Source organism: Amaranthus tricolor, chromosome 11 (assembly GCF_026212465.1).
Source record: "Amaranthus tricolor cultivar Red isolate AtriRed21 chromosome 11, ASM2621246v1, whole genome shotgun sequence".
Classification (NCBI taxonomy): domain Eukaryota; kingdom Viridiplantae; phylum Streptophyta; class Magnoliopsida; order Caryophyllales; family Amaranthaceae; genus Amaranthus; species Amaranthus tricolor.
This window is the reverse complement of record NC_080057.1, coordinates 22,332,678-22,345,204: the sequence shown is the minus strand read 5'-3', so window position 1 is coordinate 22,345,204 and position 12,527 is coordinate 22,332,678. Positions and strand designations below refer to the sequence as shown.

Here is a 12,527-nt window from a genome sequence, read left to right as displayed (position 1 = left end):
AATTTTGTATAATAATCAAAAACTTATAATTTTCAAGGATTAAGGATTAAATTGCCTAGATAATACTCAAAGATTTTTCTCACTTTCTTTCTTTTTTTCCCACAAATGGCAAAAATAATTGAACAATTTGAGAAGAAAGTGTTCACAATTTTTTTGGTGTAATTCAAATTAGTTTGACCCTTCAAAACCTTTATTTAGGTATACTTACATCCTCCCTTAATTGCCTAGCTTAATTACCCCTTAATTTCAAATCATGTCAAATTTATTTTTTTTTTAAATTTTTTTTAATTACTTTATTGTTCGATTTTGTTGTTACGCGATAAACTTGTTATGCGACGAAACGCGCACAATCGAAAGTATACTCGAAATAATTATATAATATATATAGTTGACTAAATTTTTCTTATTAATAATTTAGTATTAGTATTTTTTTATTGATAATTTAACAGGGTGTTACAACCAACTACATATTAAACAACTAGAGGATTTAGAGTGAATTTTGTATAAATTTAATCCACACAAAATAGTTTGAATTAAAGTAAATTTGAGGGTTATGATCAGTTTAAAAGTTGACTAAATGGAGTAGAAAATGAAGCATATTTGCCTATAAATATGAGATTAATAAATTATATAAGATAAAAATAGTAAGGATCAAGTTCATATTAGACTTTTTTGAAGGATTATTACACATAAAATATCATTATCTTTTTCATCTCTTTATAAAATATACTCTCTTTAATTCACACTAAATGTCTCATTTGATTTTGACACTCTATCAAATGCACTGATTTAATTTTAAATATCTCAAATTGCGCATAATTGAAATTATAAAAAATTTATATTTATATTAAAAAACAAACAAAATCTCAATTAACTATATTTTGACAGTCATTGGATTAGTTATTGTGGGTTGCTTAGATTGAGCGTAAATATTTGCGGAATAAAAAACATCAAACTAATAAAATAAAGGTAAGTAGAGATGCAAATGAAGTAATTGAAATACTTGTGAAAGAGGTACAATGAGAGTAAACTAAAAAAATGAATTAAAAAGAAAGAGGGGGTGAATTTATACCCGAATATGAGAGAACTATTGGTATTTTATCTAATTTTCATTTCTTTTTAACCAACTTTCCACCTTTCTAATAATCAAATTCCTTTAATTCTCTTCTAATTAACTTTATTTTTCTACTTTAAATTTTATTTATTCTTAAATATCTACCTTCAATTTAAGTGAATCTTTAATGAACAAATTTTCCTCATCTTTGGGAATTGCACAAGAATTCAATTCTCCCCTACATATTAATTATTATTATTATTATTATTATTATTATTATTATTTATTATCCAAATCCGTAAAATGTGCATTAGCAATCCCAAATCATGCCACATAAACTAAAAACATTCCAAAAATACAAAAACATTTTCTCTCCCTCTTTTTTCCCACTCTTTTCTCTCCCTTCCTCTCTCTTTCAAAAAAATCAAATCGAATTCAACCACCAAAATATGAACACTTTTACCTTCATTCATCCGTAATTCTCTTCCCAAACATCTTTCTGCAACAAAAAATTTGAAAAAATTACATGTTCGAATTCCTGTATTGATGCAAAAAAAGAACTCTGTAATTGTGAGAAATCAATAAGAATTGAGAACAAATGGGGCAACAATCGTTGATTTATAGCTTCGTAGCGAGAGGAACTGTGATTCTGGCGGAATTTACAGAATTCACAGGGAATTTTACGTCGGTTGCGACTCAATGTCTGCAAAAATTGCCTTCATCAAGCAGCAAATTCACATATACCTGCGATGGCCATACTTTCAACTATCTCGTCGATAATGGCTTCAGTATTCTCTCTTCCCTTGTTTTTTTTTTAATTCGTTTTTTTTTTTTGCTTGCTTTTGATGTTATATGGATGTTTTTATCTCTCATACAATTCTGGTAAGCGTTGATATAAATAATAATTGTAATGTTCCTGTTGCTTATGATTTGCCTATTTTATTACTCCTGTATTGTTTCAGTTGATGAATTAAATCAAATTGAAAATTGAGGTTTCATTTTCTTATTGTCCTTGATTGATATTTTTTTAATGAATTATCATAAAAAAGGTATTACAAATTATACATTTGCTTGTTATGATTGGATGTGGTACGTCGTGTGATGGATCGCATTGTTTTCATTTACATCTGTTGTGAATGAGCTATTGTAATAGTGAAGAAACTAACAAAAACAAGTGCAAAGATAAACACTAAAACAGAGCACCAACAATGGAGAATAGAAAACACAACAAATATGAAGTATCAAAATGATACCTCCCCTCAAAACAAGTATCTTATCATTAATATAATCAACAATACATTAATGAGTCACCTTACAAGCTTTAAGAACAACCTCTCAAAGCAAACATTGAACCTTTAATGTCAATCTTCTCTCAAATACCCTAATACATATGAAGTGAACTCTCTTGGCTAAAACCCTAGTTAACTCTTAACATTAGGGCTCTTCTCTTAAACCCTAATGAAATCCTAAGACCCCTTATATAGTCTCATGACATATTTAAAGCCTTTGGACAAACACACAAAAGCCCATGAAGAACCGTGAATAAAACAGAAAAACAATCTGTTTTCCCACTGATGGTCGCTCGACCCGAACAGCATTGCTCAACCAGTCGAGCACACTCAGAGAAGCTGCTGATTTCCTCCATTTGAACCACTCGATCGAGCCACAGCTGCTTGACCGGCGGAGTGGCCTTTGATCAGTGCTGCTGTCTTGATTTGATCATGTTTCTTGATCATCAAGCATTCTCCTCGACCCATGCCACGATCAAGACATTCCATCCCTTGCACAAGCCTATTCAAATCATCATCATTGATCACTTGTTTAAGTGACCCAAACCTTAGCACTTCATATCCCATGGCACACCCCACACCACTCTCAAGTGTGTAAGATATGGCATGAGCTACAAAATGCTCAAATTCGTTATCAATATTGTAGGAATTGGCTCTTAATTCAACAACATCATAATCATATGATTTCTTTTGAAAAAATGAGGAGGAAACTGCAATTGATACACAGTATTTGTTGCTGGATCATGCCATGCATGTTGTGTATTGGGAGTTTATGTACATGTCAGTTGTAAACATTTTTCTTGTATACTCCTATGTCCTCTAAAAATTTGGTGATTATTAAAAGAATTTGATAATAAATAAAGAAATAAACTGAAATATATGGTTGATATTAAAATGATGTTTAAATAATAAAGTAATGTAAAATAAGTAGAGAGGGATAGAAAAGTAATGATTTTCCTATCTCTTTTGTTTTCACTTACGTGCTAATATTTCATAATATAGAATATAGAGTTAATTGATCAAATCTCCTTTATATGACAACTATAAATAGACATTCATAAAATTTAACAATCAAGTTGTTTTCAATTGATCTATTGCAGTAAATATTATTTAAAACTTCATATAAATGAAAAAAAATACACTATACGCAATAAAGAAATAATGCAAATTGCAATTAAAGCATCATAATAACGAATGCAAGTTTTATGTTGCTCTAAGTTTTTCATTAGTTGGAATCCTAGGAACCAATGAAAGAAGGATATATCTATTGATGTAGCTCCTGGCTGTTCTTTTGTTGACTTGTTAAGTGCTTTGTGGTGCAGCTTACTGTGTCGTTGCAGTTGAGTCTGCCGGTAGACAGATTCCAATTGCGTTCCTTGAGAAAATAAAGGATGAATTTACCAAGAAATACGCCGGAGGAAAAGCAAAAACTGCTGCTGCAAAGGGCCTAAACAAAGAATTCGGGTAATTCTTTGGGACTTTCTTGGACTGATTAAGATCTTTTCCTTCTATCGTGTGTGATTCATTTATCCCTCTTTTTAGACCCAAGTTGAAGGAGCAGATGCAATACTGTGTGGATCATCCAGAAGAGGTTAACAAGATTGCAAAAGTGAAAGCTCAGGTGTCTGAAGTTAAAGGAGTTATGATGGAAAATATTGAGAAGGTATTAAGCATTTCATCTTTCAACTACCATTAGATTAACGCAAATTCTTATGTGAGATGGTCTCACCGCAAGACATTCCTCGTACATGAATTGAATAGCACAATTAATGTAATTATTAGCATACGGACTCCTTGTTTTGAGGTTGTCTCACCCTATGCTACTTGGACTCGGGTACTGATGTTGGATACTAGTACGTGTCTATGTGTCAGATACATCTAAATATTCAATTTTACGCCTAAAATGAAGTGTCTAAGTGTCGTACCAATGTCTGAACATCAAGGATCGGACACGGCGACACGTGTATGTGAAAGTTTGTAAACTCCACAACTATGCGTAGACCGAAAGACATAAATGTGACTGAAAGATGGTCTCTCTAGTAAATCTTAAATCAATATTTGGCTTTCTGACACACTTTGAAAGTTTGTGGTTTCAGGTTCTTGACAGAGGTGAAAAAATTGAGCTATTAGTGGATAAAACAGAGAACCTTCGTTCCCAGGTTAGTAAACTCCACAACTATGCGTAGACCGTAGATTGTTTGTAATAACTGAATGGTCAGACTGTGTCCTGGATTTATGATCATTTGAATTGAAAATTGTTAGAGCAAATAGACAATCATGTAAATGATAATCACCAAGAACATAAAGAAATCAATACCAAAGAATTTTGTCATTCATGTGTTGTTTTATACTTTTATTAGTTCTCACAAACACAATTTTGATAAATTTTGATATCTTTCTCGAGTCAATGGACTCTTGGCCACATCCTCCTTTATGGGTACGGGTTGCTGCCTTTTTTCCTTCTTCAAACCTTGATCATAATTTGTATGTGTGAAATACACTGAGCACGATGATGATGGTGGGTGCAGGCTCAAGACTTCAAAACTCAAGGTACCAAAATCAGGCGAAAGATGTGGTGGGAGAACATGAAGATAAAGATGATCGTAGCAGCTATTGTCTTGGCCTTGATTCTTATCCTATTTACGTCCATTTGTGGCGGCTTCAAATGCATGCATTAGTTAATTTAGAGCCTTACTCTAAACCTTAGAGATTCATCATGTACACTGTATGATGGATTTTCAGACCATTTTGTATAGTTATGTACCCAATTCCTTGACAGTAGTACGATATTATCCCCTTGGTCTCTGTAATAGTTGCTTACCTAACTGAGCTAAATTTAATGTGAAATCTAACTTACTATGTATTTTCATAGATAGTGAGAAATACTGTTGATAGTTTGCATATTTTGGGGTATGCAGAAAGAAGCTTGAATATGCATCCTTGCCTTGTAAAAAAATGACGCCAAATATTGCTTATTATCAAAATTTATAACAATTATGTCAGAATTTCTGGTAGTGATGTGAAAAAGTTTTGCAAGGAAGTTGATTAGCTTCTCTAGGCATTCATCTTTGTATTGTCGATCAATCGATCTTTTCCAAACTTGTCAGGTGATGCCCGCATAATGCAAACAACGATTTTGGTTACAATCACGATATGGCTTAGAATGCCATATAAAAATTAGGTAACAATCGTGATGTTGCCTTTATGCATTAAGGATGCCCGTAGCCGTAAGAAATACACATATAAGAATTACGAGACCATAAAAAGATTACAGACACATAGGATGACAATAATTGATTTCTTATCTTTACCGGCCCGTTTGGTAGATGGTAATAAACAATGGTAATAGGAATGAAACATTAGTGTAATTTTGGTTGAAAAATCTCTTGGCTACCTTTATAGTCATACTTGTTCAACTCCAATCATCTCATTTTCTTCATAAAATTCATTCCAATGCATTACCGTTGGAAGAGGTGGTATTAAGTCGTAATGAAAATTTGTAAAACAAAAAAACTTTTTGTAATCAAAGTTTCATTACCATGAGAATGATATGAAACTTTTGATGAAATTTTACACTATAAACTATTCCCATTATTACCATTTAATACCACTAACCCAATGGGCCGTAAGAGACCATAAAAAGCCACAATGTGTATTTTTTTGGGGTAAAAATTATGTTTTCACTTATGTCAAACTAGTTTTTTTTTATTATTATTATTTTTTTATTGTTTGGTTTGACAAGGAGTTTAAAATGTCTCACTCTTCTTTGAATATCACGCACATACTAAATATATTTGCTTTCTATCTTAATCACTTAATTTTATCATTGATTTTTTTTGTCTCATTCTCCGATTCAATTATTATTTGCACTAAATTTCACACATTTTACAACTTATGTAAAATAAAAAAGACGGAAAGAATAGAGCAACTCAATTTTAAAAGAAAATTTGAAAAAAATAAGATAATTTAACAACTTTATTCAAAAAACAAGCTTCGTTCAAACTTTATTCCCAAAATAAGCGTCCTTACCTCCGAAGTTAGGCTTGGTGTATACTGGCACTTACTCACAGCGAGTATAATGAAATGGTCAAAAATTTAGTCAAGAGATATGTCGCTGTTAATAACAGCGACCTAATGTTTGATTGGTCAAACATAATGTCGCTGTTATTAACAACGACATATCCCTTGACCTGGTTTGACTTTTGTTGATCTTTATGTATGATTTAAACTAACCGTTGTAAAATTGAAAAATAGCCGTTATGAAGTTGAAAATAGCCGTTGTTATTATCTTCTATAAATAACTCCATCATCTCCCTACTTCATTGTATCCAAACTCCATCATTCTTGTTCTAATTAATTGATTTTAAAGGTAACATAAAGTATTATGTAAGTATTATTCTCAATTTATAAATGTTAATATTATTTTTGAATGCTTACTTATGTTACTATATCATATGTGTTCCGTAGATGTCACAGGAGCATTCTATTGAAGAACTTTGTGATTGTGGTTATGAAGTTGAGATTAATACAGATTGGAGCGACGTTGATCCTGGCCGTGATTTTGTTGCTTGTCCTTTCTTCTTGGATGAAGGATTCGGATGCACGTACGTTAGGTGGGTTGCTCCGAAGGGTACCAAATCGCTTGAAAAAGAAAAACAAGAGCTTAAAGATGAGGTATTGAATCTCAAGAGACAAATATATGATGTGGAACATGGGAAAGAAGAGACTGAAAGAATTATGAGAAAGTTGAAGAAGCAATATTAGTTAACGGCGGTGGTTTAACTTAATGAATGAACTATGTAATTTGATATGGATTCGTTGAACATGAATGAAATTGTGTTGAATTTTTCGAAAGCATTTTCCCTTTTTGAATATGATTGTCTGTTTATTTTTGATTAAATTCATACTGCATTCTTGGCGGAATGATTTATCGCCGAAAACTCTGAGTACTTAACATCATTTCATTCATAATAAACGTGTGACATCTTGATTCCCTAAGGGTACCTATTTTACATATAACTCTAAAGAAGGAATAGAGGTAGACTTTGAATACTCCCACATTGCATCTATAGCCTCCTCATCCTCAACCGAAAGAGCTAACAATTCTTCACTCATTGTATTTAAAACTTACATTAACAGTACTTCTTGTAGTGTCAATGCCAATCTTAGAGCATATAAAATGTTTAAATTCATTCAAGTCCATGTTTGAGTTGCATGCAAACAGTTTATGTCTTCCCCCAACATACTTAACATTGCTACTACTTGATCAAATTAAACCATTCCAAAAACATACAACAGTCACACGAAATGAAGCCATTTCTACAACAATACGTACAAAATCAACTTCACCATCAAGTTCATAAATATATACATAGATAACAACATTGATTAAATTTAGGTTTTACATTCAAACATTCTCTAAATTAAACTCAAATTTAGGATTTGCATTCAAACATTCTCTACATTAAACTCAAACATCTTCTACATTAAATTCATGAACAAACAACCTCATTATGATGGTCATGGCAAATAACAAGTACATTCGACATATTCATAGAGTTTAAGTGTAAATGACCACTATAAATGACATACATTTTAAAATCAACAACAAATAAAAAATTTATAATAAAAAAGTACCTTAATAAGCTGTAGATCAACAAGAAGTAGTAAATTACAAGTTTATGAACCTGCATTTATGTGAAAGTTAATGAGAAATTTGTGAACCCTAATTTTCGAAAAAAGAAAAAAACACAAAAAAAATAGTACCTTAAGTGAATATAGGAAGATGACAAAACTAATTAATAGTTGAAACTTGAAATTTGATGAGATTAATTGAAGGATTGAAGTTGATTTTAATGGTGGAAAGTAGAGGGAGATTTCGTGGGTTGTTTCACGGATACGAAATCGGGTGAAATGAGGAAGGAGGAAGAAGGCTGCTGAATTTAGAAACGTATTAGATCGTTGTTACTAACAACGACTTCACCAGTTGACTAGTCAAACAATAGGTCGCTGTTAGTAACAGCGAAATAAACTTTGACTAAAATTTTGACCATTTCATTATACTCGCTGCTAGTAAGTGCGAGTATACACCAAGCCTAGCTTCGGAGACAAGGACGCTTATTTTGGGAATAAAGTTTAAACGAAGCTTGTTTTTTTGAATAAAGTTGTTAAATTATCTATTTTTTTTTCAAATTTTCATTTTAAAACACATAATTTGCAAACATACTTTGGGCCGTAACTTCCAAAAGCCCAATCATCGCTACTGTATAAAACCCATACTATATGTTTTCTGAATCCCCCCAAATCATATATAAATACTGAAGCAACTTAAAACCCTAGATCCTTCATTTTCGTCGAACAAAAAGGCGCAGAGAGAGTATAGATTAACCCTAAAAATGGTGTCAGGATCAGGAATTATGGCCAAGAGAGTGGTGGTGGACGCCCGTCACCACATGTTGGGTCGTCTGGCTTCCATTGTTGCCAAGGAGCTTCTCAGTGGACAACGCGTTGTTGTTGTTCGTTGCGAAGAGATCGCACTTTCTGGTGGTCTTGTTAGGCAGAAGATGAAATACCTTCGTTTTCTTCGTAAGAGGATGAATACCAAGCCGTCGCATGGACCTATCCACTTCCGTGCTCCTTCTAAAATATTCTGGCGTACTGTTAGAGGGTATATTCCTTTCCTTTGTTTTTTTTTTTTGATTGATGTTGTTAGATCTTATTGGGTTTCGATCTGGGTCGTTTGGGGAGTTTTCCAGGAAATGCTGTGTGATGATTGGAAAATGATGGGGTTTTTTATGTTGTTTTTTGAATTGGGGTGTACAATTTTCCATTTTCGAATTTTGAGCTGCTAGCTTTCTTGAGTAAAGTATCAAAACCAGTTGTGTTTATTCATATGTTTGAGAAGCTGCTTTTGAGTGTTTCTAATTTTTGGAACTTTGAAGACGAAACTTTTATATTTGTAGATCAGGTATCTTTGTAATTAGATTAGTCTGTGTATTTAGTCCTAAATAGTTCTTTGTGAATTTGTGTTATAGTTCAACTGGTTAGCATGCCAATGTGTTTTGAAGTGTAAAGGTTTATGTAGGATTAATTGACTTATTCTTTAGCTGCTATCATACAATTTTTTTGTTGGAATTGGTTGTTTTACTTTTTGTTTGCAAACTATCTAATGCGCTATTATCCTTGGTATCATTAGCTTTACATGATTGAAGTTATATAAACTTATGATGTAACTATATACATTGGGACAGATTAAAATCCTACTTGATTATTTGTTTTCTTACACAAAATAAAAGTAGAACTGAACCATTGATGAATAATAGTTACTATGCAGGTGTATCAACTAATTACAACTAAAGGTAGTAATTAAATAACATTGTTAGATAAATTTATTTCATGGAAACTGGTTTTGTTGTAGTATGATTCCTCACAAGACCAAGAGAGGAGCTGCTGCCTTGGCTAGGTTGAAAGTGTATGAGGGTGTTCCCCCACCTTACGACAAGACCAAGAGGGTTGTTGTTCCTGATGCTCTCAAGTGAGTTCAATTTTCTAAGCTGTTATACATTTTCTTGTTGGGCAATTTAGTTCTTTTGTTTATCTTAATTGTGCACATTTGTATAACTAATTTTTAATTTTGTATAATGCAGGGTGCTGAGGCTGCAGAAGGGTCACAAATACTGCTTGCTTGGTCGTTTATCCAAGGAAGTCGGCTGGAACCACTATGACACAATAAGGGTATGTCGTAATTTGTTATGTTATTATATATATGGTTGGTAATTCTTAACTAAGCTTGGACTTGTTCATATGCATGTGTATGTTATCTGTTTGAATGATTGTGAAGTTCTTCGATGTCTTGTTTCTTGCAGTGTAAACTTAGCATACACTTTATCTCTTTATGGTCACATTATGATTGTTAGATGATGTTCGTAGTTTACCTTATTTCTGAACAAGTCTATTAGATTGAGAGTTATGTATTGTTTAAGTGCAACAATTTCAGCATGTGTTTATGTTTAAGTTGTTTCTATGCTATGACCCTTAATATAACATTTAAAAATTAAAAAGTTTAATATACCACGGCTCTTCGCTCCTATAATATTGTAAATCATCTTTTAGATTTTGATTACTAGAAACCATTCTACTAGGGCATGTTTACTAGTTTGTGTGAAAATGAAGGCCAAGTGTGTACCAATTTCTTCCGTAATTTAGATAGTTGTGTATAATTTGTTGTAAGAGATGGTTGCTGTTGGTTTTTTGAGGAATACAAATGGTAATTTTTTTCCAAAATGTACTTACTTTGTATGTTACTCTATCATTATAATGTTAATACTTCGTCATTGGCATGCTGTAACTATGTTTTGCCACCAAGCATGTTATCTTTGCTGTTATGGGTCTTGCCACCACAAAGTCTTCTGTCCTGCAGCCTGCTTTATGAACTATCCATTCCTTTGAATTTGCTACACAACATGCAAAGAATTTTCACTTTAATTTCCATTATGTAGCAAATTTAAAGGTACACAACATGCAAAGAATGTTCAAGCAGAATTTTACTTCCCAACTGTTTCCATCCGCTCCTGAACTGTATCAATTATTTTTATTGAAAATATCTCTTAAAATTGTAACTGGACTTGCAGGAGCTTGAGGAGAAGAGAAAGGCAAGATCCCAGGAATTGTACGAAAGAAAGAAGCAGCTTAACAGGCTGAGGGTGAAGGCCGAGAAGGCTGCTGAAGAGAAGCTCGGAGCTCAGCTTGAAATTCTTGCGCCTGTCAAGTACTGAGCAGTGAGCATTGTACTGTCGTTGTTTTTTGGAAGCTAGATAAATAGAATTTGCATTGTACTGCCGTTTTGTTTCCTTTTAATCATTTGTCAAGTTATACTTGCATCATAGCTATCTTATGTGTTGAGTTTAATATGAAAATTTTTGGGCACAAATTATTTCGTCAAAGGAGTTTTAATAGCGTTTTAGTTGAAGTAGTCTTTTGAGCAATGCTGAGTGTTGAATTGTGAAATCATCGTTTTAGTTAAATTTATGGTGAACTCGTCATATATAAAGGTGTTCATAATCCAAATGAACACTTCTATCGTCACAGAGGTGCTTCCAATTTTCCGGGATTTAGGCTCTTGTTTGTCTTGTCTTTTCTAGTTTTGCTTTAAACCATCACGAATTCTTACGAGAGAGGTCTCTTTGAGAGATTATTTCTATTTTGGCCGACCTTTTATAGATTTTTTAAATATTGTAAGTAGACATTAAAAATGACGTAAGTAGATATTTAAGATATTAAAATATGCACTAAGGATATGGTAAGTAAGCATTAAAATAATATAAATAGACATTAAAAATATGATAAGTAGATATTAATTTTTAATGGGTTGGGTTTAAGATACGTATCTTTTATAAGTAACCATTGGCTTAAAATGTTGATAGTATTGGTATTTTTTAAATTGGATGAAAACATACTCTTGTATCTTAATTAAATATCTCATTTCTTTCAAAAAAAATAAATTAAATATCTCATTTGATTTTAAATTTCTATAATTTGGCTAAAATTATATAAATTTAATATTAATAAAATTTATGTTAAATGAATCAAATAACATTTAATTTAATTATGCTTTCACTTATAGATTGAAAATAAAATGTTAACTTAGAGTGATTGGTTTATAGCGTAAAAGAACCACAAATTCTTATATGACAGACAGTCTTATCGTGTGATGTATTTTATACATAAGTTAATTAGTCTAACTAGTATAAATTATTAGCATATGAGTTTTTTGTTTATTACTTGTCTCATCGAGAGATGTCTTTTACAAGAGTAGCTTTTTTGCTGAAATTGTACTTAATCTCCCCCACATTTTTGTCTAAATCTTAAAAACACTTCAAAATAAACATACCTACATGCCTAATAAAACTTGAAATATAGAAGAAAAAAAAGCTTATTTGATAAAAGAATTTTAAAAATTAAGTGTTGCTAAAATTATTCTCAAACTAAGCGTCTTTTAGCCCAAATCTGTGGAATGACGGAATTGCTCTATTTTAATAACCACGTGTGATTACTAAGCTAAGTAAAAAACAAGTCATCTTCATAATCGTCCGATGTTACAATAGGCGATTTACAGTCAAAACTAGCAAATGCCAAGTATACGTTATTTAATCATGTTCCTTTTGATAGACTCTCTTTAATTATGA

General features: G+C 32.0%; 2 protein-coding genes across 2 annotated transcripts; both read left to right on the top strand.

Annotated features, from left to right (window-relative positions):
- The first annotated feature begins 1,452 nt into the window (after nucleotides 1-1,452).
- Nucleotides 1,453-5,297, top strand: LOC130827859 (vesicle-associated membrane protein 722-like). The gene is made up of 5 exons (XM_057693729.1): nucleotides 1,453-1,842; nucleotides 3,666-3,807; nucleotides 3,886-4,006; nucleotides 4,440-4,502; nucleotides 4,872-5,297. The coding sequence occupies exons 1-5, from the start codon at nucleotides 1,653-1,655 to the stop codon at nucleotides 5,019-5,021; spliced, it is 666 nt and encodes a 221-aa protein (XP_057549712.1). The 5' UTR covers nucleotides 1,453-1,652; the 3' UTR covers nucleotides 5,022-5,297.
- Nucleotides 5,298-8,658: 3,361 nt separating this feature from the next.
- LOC130827858 (60S ribosomal protein L13a-4-like) lies at nucleotides 8,659-11,311 on the top strand. The gene is made up of 4 exons (XM_057693728.1): nucleotides 8,659-9,010; nucleotides 9,761-9,877; nucleotides 9,990-10,077; nucleotides 10,974-11,311. The coding sequence occupies exons 1-4, from the start codon at nucleotides 8,739-8,741 to the stop codon at nucleotides 11,115-11,117; spliced, it is 621 nt and encodes a 206-aa protein (XP_057549711.1). The 5' UTR covers nucleotides 8,659-8,738; the 3' UTR covers nucleotides 11,118-11,311.
- The last annotated feature ends 1,216 nt before the right edge of the window (nucleotides 11,312-12,527 follow it).